The sequence below is a fragment of the Rhododendron vialii genome, chromosome 1a (genome assembly GCF_030253575.1).
Source record: "Rhododendron vialii isolate Sample 1 chromosome 1a, ASM3025357v1".
In the NCBI taxonomy this organism is placed as follows: Eukaryota; Viridiplantae; Streptophyta; class Magnoliopsida; order Ericales; family Ericaceae; genus Rhododendron; species Rhododendron vialii.
Genome location: NC_080557.1, coordinates 35,123,958 through 35,147,703, shown reverse-complemented (window position 1 = coordinate 35,147,703; position 23,746 = coordinate 35,123,958). Strand labels below are relative to the sequence as shown.

The window sequence follows — 23,746 nt, the reverse complement described above, 5'->3', positions numbered from 1 at the left end:
AAGGGTTGTACGTGAATCTGTTTTCAATAGGATTCAGCCAGGATTGGTGGAAATTGAAGATGAGCTGGACAATTTGAGAATATCTGCTCTTTGCAAGGACAAGCCAAGGGCTGTGAAACATCCAGTCACTCCTCCAGATGTATGGCACAGGGTTGAACATTCCAAGTTTCCTTCTGAATCTCCACCTTTGTCCGGATCTCAAAAGAGGCATAGCCAACGATTCAGGCAGACAGCTAGAAGAGCTGGAGAAGAGACAGAGTTATTAGATGATCTAATGGTTGAAAATGATCCTAAAGGGAAGATAAAGGTGAAAGTCCCAGTAGAAGAGCTTATGGTTGAAAAAAATAAAGCTAAGAGAGCATACAAGCCCTTGGAAAGAATTGTGGAAGAGGCTATCATTGAGCATCCTCTAAGGATTTTACCAAAGAAGCAAGTCCCCGTGTAGAAGACATACAAGGAGGTTGTTACTAGACCACCTCCAAAGCAAGCTACTGTACCTAAGAAACAATCTCTCTTGGAAAGAACTCTTAAGGAGGCTAGAATTGAGCATCTTCCAAGATAAGTCACTTTACTTAAGAAGACAACCCTTGAACCAAGGAAACCAGACTCGGGGGGCAAATCAAATTTGAATCCACAGGCCAAGGAGTTTAGGCCTGAACAGGGTCTTAATATGCAATGCAACGTGGTTGTGATCCTACTAACAAAACTAGAGGCCAAAAATAACGCTCCAACAGCTATGGAGGGGGATGTTGTAGAGATGGGGCAAACAGTTGAGATTCTAAACGAGTCATTCTCTATAGGACTGAATAGGCCTTCAGTGATTGTGCTAAAGGATGAGAGTGAAGGAAAGATAAAGGATCGGGCAGCAAGCGTGATCTTTGAGAGGCCAAGTCTCACAATGAATAAACACATCAAGCCTTTGTACATCACGAGTTGTCTTGATGGGATGCCGATCAATCGTTTTTTGGTGGACAATGGGTTAACAACCAATCTCATTCCTAGATTTATGATGCAGAAGCTTGGGAAGACAGATCAAGACCTAGTCTCATGCACTTCAACCTTGACTGATTTAACTGGAAAGGAGACAACTTGTCATGGTATTTTGATCATGAATTTAACTGTGGGGTCCAAGACCTTAACAACACATTTCTTTGTTGTTAATTCACATTCTTCCTTCAACGTTCTATTGGGGAGAGATTGGATTCACTCATATTTAGCAGTTCTCTCAACCCTTCACTAATGTTTTATCTTTTGGAATCAAGACGATGTGAAGGTGATATAGGCTGACCGCAGACCTGTCTAGGCCTCTAATAATCATGCTGAGGCCCATTTATATAATGAAGGGGTTGGTCCAATAAAGGTAGCAGGTCTTGATAAGTATGGCCACCACAAGATAGCCCCTATACATGATAACAAGTTAGCGGAAGAAATGAAAGCACTTTTCCAAGAGTTAATCAGTCCTATGATCATGGAGTCAAGCAAGCCAATTACAACTTCATTCAGACGCCCTTCTCAATGTCAGTAAGCCCTTCAGAAACAGAGAAACACGCGGCCCTTCAAGCCACATTGTCAAAATTTGAAGCTTATTTACTAAAGAGGAGGCTGATGGGAAATCAAGAGACAGAGACAGAGAAAGATTATTCAGCTTGTGCGGCCAAAGTAATCAATGAGGATAAAAACCTTATTGAATATCTCGATGAAATCCGGTTAGAAGACCTTGAAGCAGCCCCAGCCAAGTTGGATGATCTAAAGGCTAACGTGCAAGATCTCTTGGAAAAAGTTAATTTGGCAGACTCAGAGAATCCCAGACCTGTATATATTAGTCAACTTTTGCTAGAGGACATCAAGAAGAAATTCATCCCACTCTTAAAGGAGTTCAAGTCCCGTTTTGCTTGGACTTATGAGGAGCTTCTAGGTCTGTCTAGAGACTTGGTAGAACATAAGCTACCTATTCAACCAGGATTCAAACCTTTCAAGCAACCACCAAGAAGAAGGTCTAATGAAGTCTTTTTGCAAGTCAATAGTTATTCACTTGGCTTACGCAAAAACGTTGTGGTTGTAAAAAGGGCTACGTATAAAAAAGTCCTTCAAGAGGCCAAACAAACATCTCTAAAATGTTCGGTCAAGGCCTATCAGTCATTGAGTAGACTCTATTAAAGTTTTAATAGGCCTTTTTTTTTTGTAGAGATGGGGGCCTTTTTATGTCATTGAGCAGGCCTGAATAATTACTATCATAAGAGCTCAAAGTGGAGGTTCAGTCCTTCCAATATATTTTCAGTCATTGCCAGGCCTTCTCATGGTTCAATTGTTTTTCTACGATTAGACTTGAACACAAACCTTCGTTGGTGTAAATAGGCCTGATAAAGAGTGATAGCATTGAGATTTAGCTCTCAAATAGGCATGAGCATCATCCAATCACTCTAAATGGCCTTAGAAGAAGCAGATTAAGTCTTTTATCTCTGCGAGAGGCCTTTGAAAGGTCTGTCCAAAGATTGCTGATAGACTCCTTCCAAGGTGTGAATTTAGAGAATTTTGTCAAAGGTCTGAAGGAAACATAGAAAATGTCTAATGCCTACTAAGTCCATAGGCAAGACAAACAAAAAAAGATATGCTACAACAGAGAACTGTTTGAATGCCAAAAACAGTTTTCTTTTTTATACGCGTCTTGATCCTAAAAGTAAAAAATCAAGGCCAGGGGGAGGGGGGCACATTGTTTACACCCGTTTTTGGCACCAAATCTTGGACTAGCGCTGGAGGGCTATTTAATTAAATATTAATTAAATTGGGCCAATTTTTATGAGTCTCGTGAGCTAAAAATTAATGGGTTACATTAATTTTGTAATTTGGAGCAAGGCCCAATTAATTTTAGTCTAGAAGCTTGGCCCATGTTTTATTTTGTGAGAATTGGCCCATGATTTGTGGGTAAACGGTTGTGGATTGACTCCAACCGTTGAGAACAAAGAATATTGTGGGCCGTGATGCATGGAATAATTGTTTCACAGCCATGTGGTCAAATGACCCCCACGTCCTTTGATTCCCATGCATAAACAAGCAGTTGTGCTTCAGAAATTAAATTAATAAGGCCAATTGATAAGTCAAAATGGCCCCATTATCCCATGATTTACGAGAAAAAGTAGTGGAGTTCATGGGTAAACTGTTTTTTGGCTCCAAGAATTACCGTGTAACTGCCATAAATCGCCAGGCAGGCTAGTGGGGAGTTATTTCGGATACTTGGCAACATCTGGAGCTAATTTGGGACACTTGTCAGCCTGTAGTGAAGGCGGGAAACTTGGCTCAAATCTGGACCAGTGCAGTAATTGCCTATAAATACTAGTTCTCAAGACCAAAAAAGAATTCACTTACCAATCAAGCACAATGCTTAAACCAAGTCTTCCCAGTGAAGCATCTATCTTTACTTTTCCTGCATTCAGCTCAATCACTTCATCAAGTAATTTGGGTTTTTATTTTCCCGTTGTACCGAAACTTTATTATTCCGACATAATAAAGTTATTTTACGTTGTTACTTCTTTTCCTACATGGTTAGGAAATTGCTAAGTTCTCGCTCGTTAAGGCAAAACCACTAACTGTCACTGTGATCCAGCCTTTAGGGTCGCAACACTCTCGCTCACGGTCAAAAAGTCAGAAAGGGGCATCCTGGCACGCCCGCGCTCAGTCCTTGAGGCATTTTGTGACCAAACAAGTAGTCTGAGAAAGCATAGTGGAGCACAAGATGTTTGCATGAAAAAGAGAAGAAGGGTAAATTCTGCCATATAGAGAAGTCAGAGTATGGAATTAAGAATAGTATTATCTTTTGCAAACACTACTCCCATCAAATTTATAGCCAACGTCCAAGACCCCTAGGTTTTTATTTGTAACAAACCATTCCTATAACTTTGCAAGAAATAATAGGAGTATTAATAGGATAATGGTTTGATTAGTGAGAGTAAAAGTTGGGGACGAAGTCAATAAGAGGGTTTACAGCTAATTACCCCACGTTACAAGTCTTACTAGGGGAATAACCTTTTTAAGAGCACACCTTAGTCTCACAAGTAGGTGAGAAACTCATTTCAAAGACCAATCAAATTAATATATATGTAAAATATTAATTTAGTAACAACAAAACCGATGATTGTTCAATTTACAGAGATGAGAAGAAAAAAAATGAGTGCTCATCTGCGCGTTCACTTTTAGTTTTAGTTTAAAAATACTGGTGCGTAATAATGAGAGATAGCAAAGTGGAGGAAAGAGATTCAAGTTCTAAAGCTGTAGAATCCTGAAAATTTACAATCATGTACATCTTATCGGAGCAAGATCTCTCACAAGCCCTAGGCTTCACCAAGACATACTTGAGGAGGTGGAACATATTGGTGTGTTCGAGTATGGAGGCCTGTCCCCCACTTTGGGAAGAACGGGAATTTGGTGTATACGAAAAGCAGAGAGGGTTTGTACCAGTTTTAACACATATAAAATGATGTGCTTTTTTGTGGTCACTTCGCAAGAGATTAATATGTGCGCCTATACGTCACACTCGATTCAGTAATTTTAGACGTACCGACTAGTCAATTTTTTAATAGAAGTATAGACATGTATATCGAGAGATAACAAAGTGGAGAGAGGAAGATAGAAATGGGCCAAATGGCAGATCATAAGAGGAATAGAAATCCAACACAACTCCATGAAGCACAACCAAGTGATAATAATTATTACTCCCATTAGCTAAGCCTAAAGGGGTAATGGATCCCACCAGAAGTAGGTGAGTAGCTAGACTTGGATTCAACACATGTGATGTGAGGCACTAATTCTTCACCATTTCTCTTTCTTTCCAACAAATTATGACAAATAGCTTTGAATTGCAGCACCACCACCGTCCCATAATAACAATGGCTTCTTACAACTCCAATATACGCAAATACATACACGTAGCAGCACTCTCTAAAAGAAACCAAGAACAATTACAGGAAAGCTGTTAACTTCTTAGTGCACATCTCCACCTCTACTAAAGCACTATTAAGTCCATCATTACTTCATTTCAGTTTATTTCCAAAGGAGGTTAAAATATATATATATAGATATATATATATATATATATATATATATATATATATATATATATCATGACCCACGTGCCACAAGGAGTTAGGAAAAAATTTTAAAAAAATTACTGAAAAACAGTACAAGTCTGTAAATCAGATTCCAAAAAATTGACAATCGCGGCTAGTGTTATACACAATGTCCTTAAAAAAAATTACTGTCCTCCACACTGGTGTTGATGAGATACTCAAACTTTTGCCTCCCCAAACACACTGCAACACTTATTCTCCACTTTGAACCGGGGTGGGACTAGGGTTTTTTTCCCTCATCTACCAAGGTTCTTGTGGGCATCCTTGGAGTTAATTTCTCATTAACTCCTAAATGGTTTTAATAAAGCAAAATTAAGCTTGGGATTAATGTACGTCCTCATCAAGATAGACACATTTATATGTGGTTCCTAATAAAAGAACAAGTGGGACCCACTTCAACTTTGTTTAATAATGCCCCATAAAAACCCATTTTGCTAGCAGAGGGATCATAGAACAGGCCTGTCTTAAGAAGTAAAAATCGTTGGATAGCTCCTTTACTGCTATGGCCTGAGTTGTGTTCAAAATAAGTTTGAAGACGGATAACTTCCTTGGATAAAAGTTGACAGTGTCTTTGTAGAGAAAGACGGTGAACATTAGCCTCCGATTGATGAAAATTGTGTGGAAACTATCACAAACTAACTCATTATTACCAAAAAATGTATTGATTCAGTGGACCCTACACACCAATCACAGAAAAGGTAATGTTCACCATCTTTAAAAAAACGTAAACAAAATTATTCTCCATTACAAAGTAGGTTCTTTGCTAGTACACGGAAGAGGATTCATATTTTAGAGCACCATGGTGTGGACCCCTTTTTAAGGCTGGCTCAATACTTTTTTAGTTCTCAAAATTATCCTTAAAGAAAGTTCTTATTATTTCCAACAAAATGAAATAGGATCATTTCCATTAACTGCACGGGGTAAAAATGGAATTTGAGCTGCTACCATTTTTATCTATAGAAGACTACTAGCTAGCGTGACTCTCATCAACAGTGGATTGGAGGGGACCTCGTGTCTTCTAATGCCAATACAGCATATCCTTACCATTTTACCATTACCCTTACTATTTATTTGTCCATTTCGTGATGTAGATATTTGATGAGTTGAGAACTCATGTAGTATTTGGTTTGATTGATGCAGATGGTTTTGTTTGGACGATTTTGGGAAACTTGAAACCTTTGTACCAGTGTGGGGATGTGCATATGTTGCAAATCACAACTCTAGGCCGTTCCACTTTGTTTAAAAAAAACTTTAAGAAAAAGAAGATAATTTCAAAGTTAAAAATCATGCATTTATGCAAATAATTTTTCTATCGATAAAGATTTTGTTTGATAGATCTCATTGAGATATTTTAAACGGTGCAAAAAGAATTAAAAAAATTATTTTTTATTTTCGTTATATTTGAATTTGAAATTACTTTCTTTGAAAAAAAAGATTTTGGGAGAAAGCGGAACGGGAAACTTTCAGGAATTAATCAAAATTAATTATGTGCTTTTTTAATTTTAAAATTCAAGAAATTAGTCACAATTCCATAATCTTCGAGAATCGAATTTGAAATTTTCATGTGGGAGTTGATGAAACAAATGTTAATTTAAAGGCAGGATCATCTGCATATTCAAATGCATTAAATTTGGAGCATAGTTTTCTCATACTTTTATTTGGTTAGAGTCGTACGCAACGCATGTGTCACGAGGCGACATTACTGGATTTTGTGGAATCTATTTATTTTATTTAATATATAAAGGGGGAGCAGACTTTGGTGTGACCACTTTTTGAAGTTGTGTAACATAAGTGGTTTCCACCTTTGCCCCAACTGTTAACCTTTCCCGGACAATTCCGTGTATACACTCCTGGTCAATATTGTAAAAACATCACACGGCAACTGCCATTTCCCCACCTACTACACCACTTTCCCACTGCAAACCCCAAGAATTCACAGAGGTCATTAGCGTTTCGGCTGTTCTTTCCATGTACCCAGTCCCTTACAGCAGTCCTTCTTTGTCTCTCTCTCTCTCTCTCTCTCTCTCTCTCTCTCGTAGGTTGTTCAGAGAGTTAAACGAGAACAGGACAAACTCCCTTATCAAAGGTGTGCAGTTTTTGTTTCACTTCCATTTTATATACTCCATTAGATACACTTTTTGTTATTAGTTTGATTAGAAATTGGGCACACGCGATGCATATGTAAATCAGATTTTGATAAAATTTCTTCATGTTTATTGTTTGAACAAATTTTAACAAAATCTGAATTTCCGTTTGACCGGAAAAAAAAAAATTAAACAAAATCCGATTTGCGCATGCATCGCGTATGACCCAGCCTCTAGTAAATATAAATATTATTGTCTTTTGTAAATAATAGAATGAGTATGTGACATAAAAGAGAAAAAGTGTTAAAATTGAGCTTTTTCTTTTTGTATTTTCACCATAAAGTAATCAATAGGCGCAATTTTATAAACGTGACTTACACATGTATTGCGTGTGCACAACCTCTAGCGGATGAATAAAGACTTAGAAAAGGCTACCAAGACATGCATAATCACACTTTTTTTCTTAGGAGCAATGCATCGATTCCTCTGTGCACTGAGTGTTCTTTCCTCAAATTACGACGACTTTCACGTCCTGTACTCCCAGACCAATATTAGGTCATGCCCAACACAAAAAACTCAGGGAAAAGAAAATCATCAAATGTGTGGGAAAGAACACATTTAAGTATGTTTGCTACATCCCCTAGATTATACTATATCCAACTATCCAAACCGCATTTAGTATATAGAGAAGAGGACACGTCTTTAATTGCAGTATGGGTAAAGGTAAATAAGGATGGGTGAAATGCTGCATATCATATGGGTAAGTCGAGACCTGCAATTTCCATGAAGGTTTTTAATGCAATTATAGAGGAATGTGGTCAAATGCCGAAGGCTGCTATGGGTATAGACAAACGAGTTTAGACAGCGCGTACAGATGGCTTGGAGACTCGTCTCGGATCTCACAGAGATGATTGAAAATGTTTGTTTTGTCTAGGGTCCTTGTGAAAAAATCAATTCAATAGGATATCGGAAGGGCCTTTACAAAGCATCCAACTTTGTACCATAATTCAGACATGAATTCTGAAGCAAAGTTAGATGTTTCGTTAGCTTGTACATACTCGTATTCTTTCTGATACATAATTGAGTGGGGGAAAAACACTACTTGTAACCTTAGCAATCCCTTAAATTGATATTCACAAAGTGATGTGACAACTTTTAATTATCCAATTTTGATTAATCCACTGTGGATGCTCTAAGGAAGCAAGAAAGAGTATTGAAGGAGGGCGAGGGAGGCGGGGATTGTGTTGTGCAGCTTTGTGCTGCACAGCCGCCGGCGAGGCTTTTCCGGCATCGGTCCGATGATCGGAGACGTCCACCGCGTAGAGCTCGTCAAGTACTACAAGTGTACCAAAAATAATCTCGATCAAATATTGTTAAGTGCCTCATCGGAATACATATAATTTGAAAACAAATGAATCCTAATTGATATGAAACACTGGATCAAAACCACTGAATTCATTTTTTTCAAATTATATGTGTTCCAATGAGGCACTTAACGATATTTGATCGAGCTGATTTTTGGTGCACATGTAGAATTGGACAAGCTCTACATGGTGAACGTCTCCGATCGCCGGATCGATGCCAGCAAGGCCTCGCCGACGGTTGGGCAGCATAGCACAGCACAGTCCCCCAGTTCGAGGGCGAGAGAGGAAAACAGAAGAAAGGGTATGGGGATGGATATTTTTGTATCTCAATAGGAATGGCAACCGGACGGGGCGAGTTTTGTCATACCCGACCCAAAAATTTAGCTCCGCCTGACCCTGCTCCAAATGCTAACCGGGTATTTTTTGGGTACTCTCGACCCGCCTTGCTTCTATTTTTTTTCCATTGAGAAAATATGTTCTAAACTCTAAAATAAATGAGCATAAACAATAAAAGTTCACGAAATAATACAATTTAACCAAAATCTACTTTCTAAGAGAAAAATAAGAAAATAGTTAATATTTTATGTGGTACTTTAATTGTAAGGATAAAAATACAAAAGTAAAAATAGATTTTTATGCATAAAATAATTTTGGGATGGGCACCGAGACGGGGTAACGTCTACTTGAACTCAACCCAAATCCGATCGGGTTTCTTCAATTTTCCCCCGACCCCGACCTGATATCCGAAAAATTCAACAAAAACCCATCCCAATCAGGACGGGGCTGGGAGGGATTAGTTGAATTGCCAGCACTAATTTTGTCGGTGGAGGTTGATAATTTGGAACCGAACCAAGCAAACTTTATGTCTTTATGGGCTATGGGCGTGCTGGCTGTTGTGGGTGGGAGTAAAATCATAACAGACAGAAACCAGGCCAATTATGATTTGTCCAATACTCATGACAACAGAATGAAAATGCCAAAAGAGCCTGACACCAAAGCACCCCTAAATCTGGTTCAAGGGTCCACCATTTGGCCTCCACCATAATAAGCACTCAAGTTCCAAGACCCTTATAATAAATATCCACATACCTATTTACCAATAACCACAAGGCACTGCCAAATCTCCAATCAACCATAGGCTCCACCCTTTCCCCCTCAGTAACCATATGCTGCACTTGAATTCCAATAACACTATGGTTCGGCTAATTTTTTTGTTAAAATTTACAACCGTATTGTTCTCAATGGTGAATTCTAGCCTTCCGGAAGATCCCATCAAGTGTTCCTCTGCAAACAGAAACTGCACCATCACAAACTCCTATGGTGCCTTCCCCGACCGAAGTGTGTGCCGGGCAGCCGAGGTTGCTTACCCCACAACAGAAGAAGAGCTCATCTCAGTAGTAGCAACTGCAACAATGAGCAAAAGGAAAATGAAAGTAGCAACTCGCTTCTCTCACAGCATACCGAAGCTAGTTTGTCCCGATGGGGAGGATGGACTTCTTATAAGCACCAAGTTTCTCAACCGTACGTTAGAGATTGATAGAGAGAGAATGACGATGAGTGTTGAGAGCGGAGTGACATTGAGACAATTGATCAACGAGGCGGCGAAGGCGGGGTTGGCTCTACCCTATGCACCGTATTGGTGGGGCTTGACGGTCGGTGGCATGTTGGGAACTGGTGCACATGGGAGCACCTTGTGGGGTGAGGGGAGTTCTGTTCACGACTATGTCATTCAAATTAGAATCGTCACTCCGGCTGGACCTGAGGAAGGCCATAGTAAGGCCCGGACCATTGTGAGTGGTGATCCTGACCTGAATGCAGCTAGAGTCTCTCTGGGTGTCCTTGGTGTTATCTCACAGGTATACATCCTTTGATCACTTGATTTTAGGTTCGTGTTCAATGCGTTAAACTTATTAGGGAAAGTGGCAAATGAATTCATTTTTTCACACTCAAAAGACCAAAATAAGCTTGCATTTTAACGAAATAAGGATACATCAATGAAACACAATCATCATATCTGTTGGGATGAAACCAAACATAATTAAGGAGACTTCCTTCTTCATTTTTGCTGGTGTAATAAAAAAGACTTTAGCCTCTTAACTAATAATTATGTTTCAAAAGAGGTAGTCATACTCACTAAATTTCAATGTGAGTGGCCGGAGTTTATGCCACTCAACTGAAATGTGAACAATCCGTAGCTCATACTCCCCCGGGGCTAAATTGATGTCATTCTTTCATGCTAAATAATATACTCTTTACCGAATAAGAACCATCTATAATTACATATTTTTTTAATAACTCAGGTGTCCGGACCAAATTACGCACACCTCAACGAATTCTAGTGGCCCAATCCTACCGCCCACTTGTGGGAAGCCCAATTAAAGCCGGTGCAAAACTTCATATGAATTGGCTCCAAAGGAGTTGATAGAACCTAAGAGATTTCGAATTCAAGGCCTTATGAGAGAGCAAACCCTTAAACCTCATACCTTGACCACCACGCCAATCCTTGAGATGGATTCACATCTATCAAACACATCATCGTGGCTGGTGGAAAGAAAGAAAGGAAACGTACGCCAGCATCATAATAACATGTTCCAAAAGACACAATTCCGTAAGTCAGGAGCAATAGGCTAAAAGGACTTCAAGATTAGGACTCAGGAGGCATCAAACATGAGCCAAATAAGTGACCCTATTTCTTCGAGATTGTGGCGGACGGACCAGTCAATGCCACTCAACTGAATAGTGAATAACCCTGTTTAGCACATACTCCGCTGAAACTGATTTCCACTTACATATCGCAAGTATACACAACTCTCATGGTTCTTAAACAACTAAGATCATCCAAGTACTACTAACAAAAAAAAATTGCAAGTTCCCAATCAGTTTAATTACCCACTAATTTGGCAAACACACTCTTTACGTATAGAGAGGACCAAGAATATGTTCATATTGTGTAATGGAGTCTAAGCAATGATGTTACAGGTTACTCTGCAACTGCAACCGCTCTTTAAGCGATCCATCACGTTTTCAGTGAAGCATGATGTGGACTTGGGAGATCAAGTCGCAAGATTTGGCTACCAACACGAGTTTGCAGACATGACATGGTATCCGAGTCAGAGAAAGGCTGCGTACCGGATTGATGACCGAGTCTCCTCCAACGTCTCAGGCAATGGCCTTAATAACTTCATCGGTTTCCGCCCCATGGTTTCGGCAGTACTAGCCATCTTAAGAACTACAGGTTAGCTCATGGTCGCTCTAACTAAAGAGAGATGTAGGTATGATAGTGTTGATGGTTCATTTTGGTTGACGAGCAGAGGAAAATCAAGAATTCAAAGGAGATGCTGATGGGAAGTGCATCATTGGAGAACTTACTGCCTCGACTCTCATTATCAGTGCCTATGGCCTAACAAATGACGGTAATTCATTTCAAACCTGTGTATCAAACTATGTCAAGCAGAGGAAAATAGATAGCATCCAGAACTGATAAGCGAAAGACAATACAAGTTGGATGCTTAAACCTCCTATAATTAAATTAACCCGTGGTGCAGCGGGTGCTACAATGTATTAGCATGATGGATACCATACGCCTTGCTATGTTTAGATCTCAGATTGCAAAGGGGAAAATGAAAAGGAGAAAATAGAAAATGAAATTTCCTTGTCCCTACTCATTTTGAACATGATAACCAAACAAGGAAGAAGACTAGAAATGCATTTTTTTTTTATCTTGCATTTTCTTTTCACCGTCCCTCAATAAACACAAACCTAAGGGGTAGTTTGGTTCCATTACATCGTTTTCCCGAAAACTATTCAAACTGAAAATGAGCTTTTGTTAGCTTCCCATCTGCATGTTTTTTACTTATCCTGATTTTTTGTGTTTCCATTATTAAGCCTTCGTATGGAAAAAGTATTGAAGACAGTAAAATTAAAAATGCTCGACTCTTTTGAAAATATAAATACATATATGACACCATCCTTAGCAACTAATACTTCTAGTTCTAGATCTGTTCGTTGTTAACCATGCGTATGTAGCCCGCTTAGGGTAGGGTGAAAGGAACCGATGTTTTAAAAAACCCATCATTCTTTTCAACTCCAAAACTGATTCAATCTTTACTTATCAGGTATTGTCTTCACGGGATACCCCGTCATTGGACATCATAACCGACTCCAAGCCTCAGGAACCTGCCTTGATAGCCTTAACGATGGACGAATCACAGCCTGCCCATGGGACCCTAGAGTTAAGGGACTCTTCTTTCACCAAACTGCATTCAGCGTCAGTATGTCCAAAGTCAAAAGCTTCATTCAGGACGTGCAGAAGCTAATTGAGTTGGAGCCTAAAGCTATGTGTGGTGTAGAGCTCTACAATGGAATCCTTATGCGGTACGTTAAGGCTTCAAGTGCTTATTTGGGCAAACAGGAAGATGCCGTAGACTTTGATCTCACTTATTATCGGAGCAAAGACCCCATGAGGCCTAGGCTTTACGAAGACATACTGGAGGAGATAGAACAGATTGGTTTGTTCAAGTACGGAGGACTACCCCACTGGGGCAAGAATCGTAATGTTGGATTTGAGGGAGTAATCAAGAAATACAAAAAGGCAGAGGAGTTTTTGAAGGTAAAAGACATGTATGATCCACTAGGGCTATTCTCTAGCGGTTGGACAGACAAAGTCCTCGGACTGACGGATGGGGTGACCATTGTGAAGGAGGGGTGTGCTCTAGAAGGGTTGTGTTTGTGCTCGCAAGACATCCATTGCGCCCCAAGCACGGGATATTTTTGTCGACCAGGCAGAGTTTACAAAGATGCCAGGGTTTGCACTGGGTAACTTTGGAAAAACACAAATTTGTTACGCTCTCATATTTTCTTTCCCGCACATGAAAATTTTGCATTGTTCACAACTCATTTTATTAGCAGCATTTACTAGGTGAAAGTTCTTGCTTTATTTTGTACATGGGTGACATCCACTTGATGCCTTTTCAATAAAATTTAAGTACTTATGAAATAAAATTTATCAGGGTGGAAAAAGCTTCTTCATGGACCCTTAGTAAGATTTTTTCGGCTTCGACGTGTGGGTCAGCAGTTCATCCAATCCAGAATTGGGAATGGTCTCTCTACCTTCCTTCGGCTAGATAATTGGCATAGCCTTGGTCCTCTTTAAAAGAAATATGGTGAACAAGTGGTCTATAATTAACTCAAAAGTTAGTTCTATAATTCAAAATGGGGGATGGAGGTGGCCCCGTAGTAGGGATGTAATAAACAGAGAGATTATTGATCAAATTGCTCCCGACTCAGTTCCTGCTGTGGAAAGAGAAGAATCTGGTTTGGAACCCTAATAGAATCTTTTTTTTCCCGATCAAAACAAAAACAAAAAATAAAAAATCACGACCCCATGTGCCGCAAGGATCATAGAACAAGTCTGCGTTAAGAAGTCGTTGGATTACTCCTTCACAGTTCTGGTTGAATTGTTAATGTGTTCAAAATAAGCGTGCAGAAATAAACTCTTAACAACACACGAGCAAGCAGAACGGTTACAGAGAAGGGATTTAAAAAGCCCGTGGGATAGGTTGAGATAGCAGGCGCTCAAGTTCGGCCCACCACATCAACATCCAGTTTGCCAACGTACATGCGTATTAATTAGTTTGTAGCTGTGTACATGTTATTGTTTTATGTGTATATTGGGGGTATACAAGTAAATAAGAATAGGAGATATGGGGGAAGCATATGAAATTAAGATGGGCGTGCAATAAGGACAATCACAAATAAGATGGGTGTAGAGAAACTCTCCTAGACTCTATTAGAATTCAGTAATAATTAATAATCAAAACGCCCGAATTGCCCTAAGAACCTGCATAAGCAAGATCTTCGTCTTGAAAATGGAAGACAGAAATTATTCGACCTCCCCTCCGCAACCACTGGTCCCAAAGTATGCCACAACTCATTAACCCTTTGCTGCATAAGTTCGGGGGAAAACTGTCTTAACATCCAGCAGATAACTCACCAAACAACGCTCATATCTAACCGTCCCTGAGTTCCAAATACTCCGAGTAATTTCCATTTCTAACCCTGTTCTGCGTCGAAACTCCAAAAACTGAGGCAAGAGTACTTGCGCTGCAGGGAAGCTCCTGTATTTCTTCGGAATATTCACTTCCATACCCCGTTTCCATGCTATCAGTACCCTCATCGTCACTGTCAACGTATTCCGACATGGCAAGCCTCATGCTTCCAAAGGCCCGACCAAATAGAGAAGTGGACCAAAAACAAACCAAATAAAGCCAGAGGCAGTAGAGAAGGAGCAAGGTCAACTAGTATGAAACACCACTAAAATAGTAAAGTCCACCAGACAACAGGAATAAACTAGTAAAAATGGAAAGGTTCAATCCACGAGAATAATAGAAGTGAAAGTACTAAAAGAACATGCAGTACTGACTTAGTCACCAACGAAACTCCCGGCTTCTACTCTTTCGAAAGAGTGAATTTCAAGCACACACGAAGACTCACAGAGTCAGAAACGGCTATGAAGATTCCTAGAGAGAAAAAGTCAGAGAGACTGCCTTGGCAAAATGAGAACCACCAAGTGGTCCAACACCACACATTTCTGTGGAATCCATACGCTAAAGTCGTGAGTTCTAAAAAAAAATGCGCGGTGTTGGGGTACCACAAGACTGCCAAATAGTTTTTCCAACTGAGTAAAACACTAATAAAGTATGTATATATATCAATTAAATCATTGGCGCCAGATAAAATCGATGGCACTGCAATAGACTTTTCTGACTTAAATAAATCTTGTCCCCTAATATACTCTCTCCAAAAGACGTTTTTATCCTCTTTATTATGACTTCATCTCTTGAGAATGCCACCAAGCAAACATAATAGCAAGTCCAATGTCGGTAAAATGGACATTCTCAAAATATTGCCAAATTTTTACAAAAAAACCCTACTCCAATTGCCTCTCATTTCTCCAGCCATAAATTGCTCCAACCATATCTCCCCCTTTTTACCCAATACTGGACAACAAATGTTCAGTGCTGATGTTAGCTTTTTTCCTTTGTCCAATACTCGACAACAATTGTCAATTACCGGCCTCTCATTCACCCAAAGTGGAAAAAAAAAAAAAATGTCAAAAAAGCTTGACACTATTCAACTTGGGCTAAATCAGTCGGCTAGAACTCTTGTATCTCATTAGAAGATCAAGAGTTCGAATCTCTCCACCTGCGGCCAGGGACGAATCCAACAATTCTCTATAGTTGGGGGCACCAATTTTTTTTTAACTAACCTTGAACAAAAATTTACAATTAAGTACAAAAATATAAGTACAAAAAACAAAATATCTGTCACTTAGTGGTTTCGTAGGATCTGAAAATGGGTCTATTTTCCACGCGATTTTCTTAAAACGAGATACTTCTAAGGGTGATTTTTGTTTGTAGCTACAAAAATAAAATCGGTAATCGACTACTTGTCAAACAAGGCTTTATTTAAACCCCACACAAAATCCCCAAAATATAAAGAACAAGAAAGAAAGATGTAATTCACAAAGCAATTAAAAAGCCCTAATGTACAAATATATATACACACACACATCTATACATATATACACAAGCAATCAAGCTTCCATTAAACCAATTCGTAAGGAGATTGGCGAGGCGGACTGCAATAGAGTACGGTGAAGTCAGACGGCGTTGTGTAGCAATAGTTTGTTTTACCTTTTGGGTTAAATATCTACTTGCCCCTTAAACTAACCAACTTTTGCTTACTTCCCCCTCCAATTACTAATTGAACACACTTCCCTCTCCAACTACCAATTTGTTTCTCCATCCATCCAATCGTTCACTTCCGTCCAATTCACAAACGGAAAGCTCAGAATCCTCATCCTTCAATTACCTATTCAAGGCTATTAATGTCTTTCTTCCTTGTCTGTATTTCACAGTCCCTTCCCTTTCTTCCTCGTCTGTATCTCACAGTTCAACCCCCCCCCCCCAAGGGGGCATGCAATTTACAAATCTAATCTAGAACAAAACTTGTTCAAAATAGCGGCAGGATACAATAGAGGAACAAAAATTCAATTATCCAATATATGAAGATGGCTTTTTATTTTAAAAAGGACATCACTGCAATTATTTTGCTAATTCTTGGAATGTAAATTATTTCGGATCTCATACAGACAAATCGCAAATGCAAGTTTTTTGACTGAGTTGATCCTCCACCTTGCACAACAGGAATGGATTTTGGAATGTAAATGATTTTCGGATCTCTCTCTCTATTTTTTGATCCAGGTTCTACGTTTTTTCTGTAAAAAAAGAGATGAAGGTGTTTTGGTTGCATCATATTTTAGGGTTTCTGCTGATAAAAAACAAAAAAATGGTTTTAGGGTTTCACTTGGAATTCTAGATTATCCTTGTTATTGTGCCCCCTATTTTGCCGCCAAAACCATACTTTGGGATGTGGGGTTAAGTTTTCCGTTTGTGGATTGGACGGAAGTGAGGGATTGGATGAATGGAGTAAACAAATTGGTAGTTGGAGGGGAAAGTAAACAAAAGTTGGTTAGTTTAAAGGGCAAGTAGATATTTAACCCTTTTATTTTTGGGCTACTTAAAAAATCGTCCTCAAGCCGTCACCCATTCCATCCTCCACTTTTTTTCCATTTATGTTTTCACCCTCAATGTTTGATAATGCCAACAATGCCCTTTTATTATACGTTATATATATAGTACCGGTTTTTAGGATGGAAACATAATTCCGCCAGTCCCCGAGATTAATCCCACGATTGGTTCACCATGGATTTCGCATACCAATCCCGAAAATCTCGACAGAGATTTTGAGCGTCAATTTCCTCTCTCTCTCTCTCTCTCTCTCCTCGGATTCTCACCAAAAAAACCTAGCCACCACGGTTAGCTTCCGCCGCCACTAGCCGACGATCCAGCCATGCAACCTCACCGCGCATCGCCGATTGCCGTCGATCTAGAATGCCTGAGAAATGAAGAACTAGTTGTATTGTCTTATTCTCCATCATTTTCTGTCATTCTCAACAATTATGGAGGATTCGAAATGGGTTTGGCGATGGAGATTGAAGACTGCGATAGCGATGGAGGACGGTGACGACGGTGGAACACATTCGTATGGATTGTCGACAGGAGGATGGCGAGAATAATGGAGAAGGATGGCGAACTCGCTCTCGAAATTTCTAGAGAGTACAAGAATCTATATGCCTTTGCCGTAAAATAAAATCTCGTTAAAGTCCACTCTGGGATCTGTTGTTTTGTCAGCCGCACTACTAAAATCGAATAACCTTTGTTATCATTCGTTGCCCCACCCAATATAGTAGGTATCAATTGTTGATTCTATTATGTGTCAATTTAGGGATCGATGGTTATAGGGTCTGAGATGTGTACATATACACGTATATGCAATTAACTACTTGATTTTAAGGGAAATGGCGGTGGTTTGGTGCATGGTTTATTTTTTTACTTTTTATGGAAACATCAATTTTCATGGTAATTTTGCAGAAATAAGCCATAAAAAATATGATCGACTTGAATATCCACTATGTTCTGAAAAAAATATGGTCAATTTGAGTACGTGTTATCCATGTAAAATTTGAGTACGTGTAATCCAATGCAATTAACATGGTAATCCATGTTGCATGAATTAAGGTAATCCATATTTCAATTTATGAAACATGGATAATTTCACCATCAAAACTGGAATTGACCAATGTTTCATGGTCAGTTGACAATATTTTGCAAGAATTGATCAAGTTTAATCGTTCATGTAAGTACTCAGTTCATGTTGCACGGTCGAATCATTGAAACGGTTCATGATGAAAAGGCCTTTGGCGATCAGTTTCGTGGATTACATTGGTGATGTTAGATTGATCCACAACAAGGAATAGGTATTGGCCAACTTGACATGATAAAGTGACCATGTTTTATGACATATATTTACCATTAAATATTGGCCAACTTTCAAGTAAACTGATCTTGGCCAATATAAATTGATAAATTGTCCAGCAATTTGCATTACTTGAATTATGGTTCATAAACTTAATTCATACGACATGGATTACCTTCCATCAAATCTGGCATTGGTCATATATAACATGATAAGTTGACCACATTTTGGCATGTATTGATCATTCGAAATTGCTCTCGTATTACCCAAAAGGGTTATAGTTTTCCTTGATCTTAATTCATGAAACATGGTTAATTTACCATCAAAACATGTACTCCGTATTATCATGCTCAGCGTTTCATGGTGAAATTACCATAATAATTTCAGCGTTTCATGACCGTTCATAATCTAGCTTGAAACCAATTTAATAAACATGACATACCGCCAAAATATTATCATTGAAATCATGGAATATAACCCGCACAAAATGGAACAAGAAATCAGTAGGATTTGTTTATTGGGATATTTGAAATTTTGAAAATCCCCCTCGTCCCCTCCTATATCTCACCATATTCCCCCACCTCTCTCTCTCTCTCTCTCTCTCTCTCTCTCTATATATATATATATATATATGGGGTGGATCCGTAGACAACCAAACAAACACCCAAATAAACACCCCATCTCAACCCTTTATTTCAAGGGCTGAGATTAAATCTCAGCCCATACTTAAAACTAATTAGCTTCCCCCTTCTCCTCCCATCTCCCACTCAAATACAGACCTTCCCTCCACTCCGACCGACGAGCTTAGCTCCCGACGCTGATGAGCTCAGCCCCCACCGCCGACGCCCCTCTCTCTCCACCGACGACCCACCACCACACCGCCGCAGACCCACTTGCCAATTTGCATTCAAATCGGGACGCACCAAGGTCTCTCTCTCCCTGCACTTCGACCGACGACCGACGAGACGCCGCCAACGCAGACCCACCACCTCTCTACTCGAGGTACAGAAGGGATTTTCCAAAAATGCATTTTTTGAAAATGCGCGCGTACATAGAAAACGTTAATGACGTGAAAGAGGAATACGGGCTAACAATTAACAGAAAACTAAATTGGGCTGGGTCTCATTTTTGGGTAGGTAGTTTTACTTTTGAACCTGTTCTTAGGCCCAAATTCAAAACTTGGAGTGGATTTAGGGAAAGATTGTTCAGTGACCCAGGCCCCTCCAAGCGGGGTGATTGTGTCGTCCCAAGTCAAAAAGTAGATTAAGGTGAAGTGATAGTGTTGTACTGCCGTACTCAGAAGAATAGTAGTGAATTCCGATCGAGTGTCGAATTCGCAAGGATAGATTAGCTAAATTGCTATATAATTTCGATTGATTCCTAGATCTTGACCAGCGGGCCAACCCCTAATATTTAGTTGAATATGATTTTTTCTTTAGATCTCAAAAAGATTTTACCTATGTATGACATACTCATATTCGATTTTCATGAGGTAATAAACCAATATTCATACATACATGCGTGGAGGGCCAACCATTAGCAGTAGTTAAGTATAGTTAATCATTAAATATCTAAGCATTCTTTGAGTAATTCTATGAGTCACGAGCTCACTATTTATGCCTAATGTAGCTAGTGAATATGACTTTATTTCAAAATCTCTTGGCTATGCCACCCAATGTTGTTGAGCCCTAACATGGAAACATAATCAGGATTTACTACTTGAATTAAGAAAAGAAAAAGACATTCGTGTTAGTTTATGCATATATCGACTATTTTCTAGGGACTGAATTTTATCGTTCGTCGACACATAGCCTGTTTAAAATTAGGGCAATGCCCTATGTAGATGAACTCATAAGAGTTGATGATATATGAGAGGTATCGAACGTGAGACCTTAAAAGAAACAATACACATCTTAATTACTTTACAAAGAAGCAAACAAGTATCATCTGCCTTATAACTATATGGATCTCTTTTCTTTTTCTTGCAGGCAACTGAAGGGTGAACAATGGAGTTAGTGGGTTTATATAATGTCGAAGTAGATGATACAGAGACTATAGATAATATTGTGGAAGATTTAGCAACATCGACAATTGGGATGTATTTTGAGACAATTGAAGAAGCACAGATATTTTGAGACAATTGAAGAATCACGGAAATACTACGAATGTTATGGTCAAGAAAATGGATTTTGGATTCGTACTCGGGCTTCAGGCAAAGGACGAAACCGGTCAAATGAAGTCACTAAGGTGCTATTTGTTTGCAGAAAAAAAGGAAAGTATGTTCCGAGAAATCAGCAGGAGGGTATCGTGGAGGTGAATGATGAGATAGTCGGAGAAGAGAAAGTGATATCAAAGAAAAGAGTTAAAAGTTGTTCAACCGTTAAATGTGGATGCGAGGCTCATATGCGGATTATGCTTGACAAATGGAATTACAAACAGAAAGTAACAGGTTTCGATGAACGTCATAACCACCAACTAGTGACTCCATCTAAAAGGATGAAAATGAAGTCAAATCGAAATATGCCCAACCCAGTTAAGGATTTGACTGAGGTATTTCATAAAGAAAATATAGGAATTTTGAAAGTTCCTTCAATTTTTTGTGGGAAGTACATTGGCTTTGATAATAGGGACTGCTATAATCACTTGAGGCATAGAGACCTAGATTGCGAGGATGCACAATCAGTTCTTGACTACTTTAAGAACAAACAAGCATAGAATCCACAATTTTTTTATGCGATTCAATGTGGTGAAAGTGGGAGGACAGTTAATTTTTTTTGGATGGATTCTCGATCTCGCATGGCGTACCATTATTTTGGAGATGTGGTCACATTTGACACAACATATCGAACAAATAAGTATGATATGCCTTTTGCACCATTTACGGGAGTAAATCATCACATGCAGTCGATACAGTTTGGATGCGCACTTTTACAAGACGAGACAGAGGTGACGTTTGAATGGTTGTTTCGAACATGGCTTGAAGCTACGGGAGGACATCCTCCAACTTCTATCATCACTGACCAAGACTTGGGAATGAAAGGAGCTATTGCCACAGTCTTTCCCAACACCCGTCATCGTCTCTATCTCTGGCATATTAAGAAGAATTTTGTTGAAAAGTTGTCACAAGTGTACTACAAGAGATCGAAATTCAAGAAAGATATGAAAAAATGTATTAAGGAGACATACAAGAAAGAGGACTTTGAAGGGAGATGGATGTTATTGATGAAGGAAAACGAGTTAGAAAGCAACAAATGGCTTCAAGGGTTGTTTGATATTCGTGAATCATGGGTACCCGTTTATAATCGTGGTACATTCTTTGCCGGTATGAATACTACCGGATGTAGTGAGGGTATTAACTCATTTTTTGATGGTTTTGTAACTCACACGTCAAATCTCAAAGAATTTGTGGTGAAGTATGAGAAAGCCTTGAATAGGATTGTGAAAAGGGAAAATGATGAAGATTTTGAGTCCGAACATAAGTTTCGAATTGTTAATGACCATGAATTTTTGTTGAAGCATGTGGAAAAAGTGTATACTAGAAACGTCTTCAACAAGTTCAAGGAATCGTGGAGTAAAGTCTTCGACCACAAAGTTGAAAGTGTGAGAAATGGCAATGGTTTTCAATCTTTCGTAGTGAAGTCAAAAGATGATGAACTTGAAAAGTTCGAGGTGACATTGGATTCGCAATCCTATGAGGGTAAGTGTGAATGACAACAATTTGAGTTTGTTGGGATATTGTGTGCGTACATTTTGAAAGTATTTGTCCGGCTAGACATTGATGAAATACTGGAACATTTTATTCTTCCACGATGGAGGCAAAAGGCTAACAAATTTAGGATAATTGATTCCCAAGGATTGGTGCATGACGATGGCAAAGAAGAATGTGAGGCATTAAGACTTAGCCATATGTGTCAAGAAGCTACGAAATTGGCTTGTTTGGCCGCCCTATCAAATGAGGCATACATAATTTTTCTTGAAAGTATGAATGATTTATTTGAGAAGATTCAAAAAGTTTCTAAGGTGTCTCCAATTGAAATTTGTGCTGACAAAGATAACGAGAAATCTATCGAGCCGTCGAGGGCTGAGATATTGCTTTTGGATCCGAACATCTCACAATGTAAGGGTAGGAAAAAGGATGTCAAGGGCAAAGCCGCTACTCACAGTCCAAAAGATAGAAAAGTGGTATTGAGATGTCATTAAATTGTAGACACCCCGATTTGACTTCCCGATCGTTTTACTTTGTTCTTCGGTTTCTTGATTCCCCGATGATGAATCAGGTCGAAAACAGTCTCGAAAACTTGGAATGGCTTGAGTTTGGCATGTGAGGAACCCATTCTTAGCCCTTAAACCCTTGAATCAGAACCTGGACCTTGGGTTTGAATGTCGCGCGACATACTGGAACCCTCGCGCGATGGTCCATTTGCCAGGTGGTGGTCAAAGTCAAAGCTTTGACCATTGACCCTCGCGGGGTTGGCTGGACCCTCGCGCGATGCTCTCACTTCATCGCGCGATGGTCAACACCTGTCATTTTCACCCAGATTGCGTGGTGATCAGGGGGCTACAGGCCTATGTGATCCCGTTTTCTCGGCTGAACAGCGTTCTGGGGGGGCTCCCCTTGCACCACCTCACCCCCCATTCTCCCATCACCTTTGCCACCCCACTCCTCCACCAAGCAATTGTAACCAGCATTGTTGGCTGGTTACAAGGCCTTGGCTAGCCACCAACTAACCCCTTTTTCTATAAATACCCCCCCCTCCCCCCCCATGCTTCCTTGCAAAGGGTTACAAAAATTCTCCCAAAGAAAGAAGAAGTAAAAGCTCAAGCACAAGCACTTCACACAACACTTTCTCCTACATAGTCACCTCCTAAGCCTCATCACCTCATTTAAGCCATCTCCAAGGAACTCAAGCAAAGGTATAATATCTTTCTGCTTACTGTTCGAACCCCTGAGGGGGGCTGACAGGGTCAAGGCTGGTAATCGATACCAGTTCTGGCCCTAAAGCTGGCAAGGTTTCAAGAGCTGTTACCTAGGAAACCCTCGCGCGATGGTCCCATATACTCGCGCGACAATTCTGTCCGTGTGAGATTGGACCACGTGGGGAAGGGACCCTGGTCTTTAAGTTTATTATTGTGTTTGTAGTCTTTTTAAAGTCTTTTAAAGAGCTTTAGCTCACCGCTTAGCTGTTTTGCATGTTGAAAATCATTGTTTAGCTTAGTTTATAACACCTCTTGGTTTGGAATGCTCTTGGGATGCTCCTGAACATGTCTCAGAGCCCTAAGTATGCAAAGCAATTCCTGG

At 39.6% G+C, this 23,746-nt stretch overlaps 3 protein-coding genes across 3 annotated transcripts; all 3 read left to right on the top strand.

The window, feature by feature from the left end:
• The first annotated feature begins 736 nt into the window (after positions 1-736).
• LOC131331079 (uncharacterized) lies at positions 737-1,240 on the top strand. Its single transcript, XM_058364907.1, has one exon. The coding sequence runs from the start codon at positions 737-739 to the stop codon at positions 1,238-1,240; it is 504 nt and encodes a 167-aa protein (XP_058220890.1).
• An 8,340-nt stretch (positions 1,241-9,580) lies between these two features.
• On the top strand, positions 9,581-13,569 carry LOC131307628 (probable L-gulonolactone oxidase 6). Its single transcript, XM_058334249.1, has 4 exons — positions 9,581-10,424; positions 11,548-11,803; positions 11,880-11,981; positions 12,684-13,569. The coding sequence occupies exons 1-4, from the start codon at positions 9,735-9,737 to the stop codon at positions 13,385-13,387; spliced, it is 1,752 nt and encodes a 583-aa protein (XP_058190232.1). The 5' UTR covers positions 9,581-9,734; the 3' UTR covers positions 13,388-13,569.
• Positions 13,570-21,243: 7,674 nt separating this feature from the next.
• LOC131331068 (protein FAR1-RELATED SEQUENCE 5-like) lies at positions 21,244-22,647 on the top strand. The gene is made up of 2 exons (XM_058364895.1): positions 21,244-22,144; positions 22,205-22,647. Exons 1-2 carry the CDS (start codon positions 21,244-21,246, stop codon positions 22,645-22,647), a joined length of 1,344 nt encoding a protein of 447 aa, XP_058220878.1.
• The last annotated feature ends 1,099 nt before the right edge of the window (positions 22,648-23,746 follow it).

Coding starts and splice junctions, on each gene's coding strand:
- LOC131331079 (XM_058364907.1), top strand. CDS start 737: ATGGAGGGGGATGTTGTAGAGATGGGGCAAACAGTTGAGATTCTAAAC.
- LOC131307628 (XM_058334249.1), top strand. CDS start 9,735: ATGCTGCACTTGAATTCCAATAACACTATGGTTCGGCTAATTTTTTTG. Junction 11,804..11,879: donor AGCCATCTTAAGAACTACAG/GTTAGCTCATGG, acceptor GTTGACGAGCAG/AGGAAAATCAAGAATTCAAA. Junction 11,982..12,683: donor CTATGGCCTAACAAATGACG/GTAATTCATTTC, acceptor TTTACTTATCAG/GTATTGTCTTCACGGGATAC.
- LOC131331068 (XM_058364895.1), top strand. CDS start 21,244: ATGGCGTACCATTATTTTGGAGATGTGGTCACATTTGACACAACATAT. Junction 22,145..22,204: donor GGATTCGCAATCCTATGAGG/GTAAGTGTGAAT, acceptor ACATTTTGAAAG/TATTTGTCCGGCTAGACATT.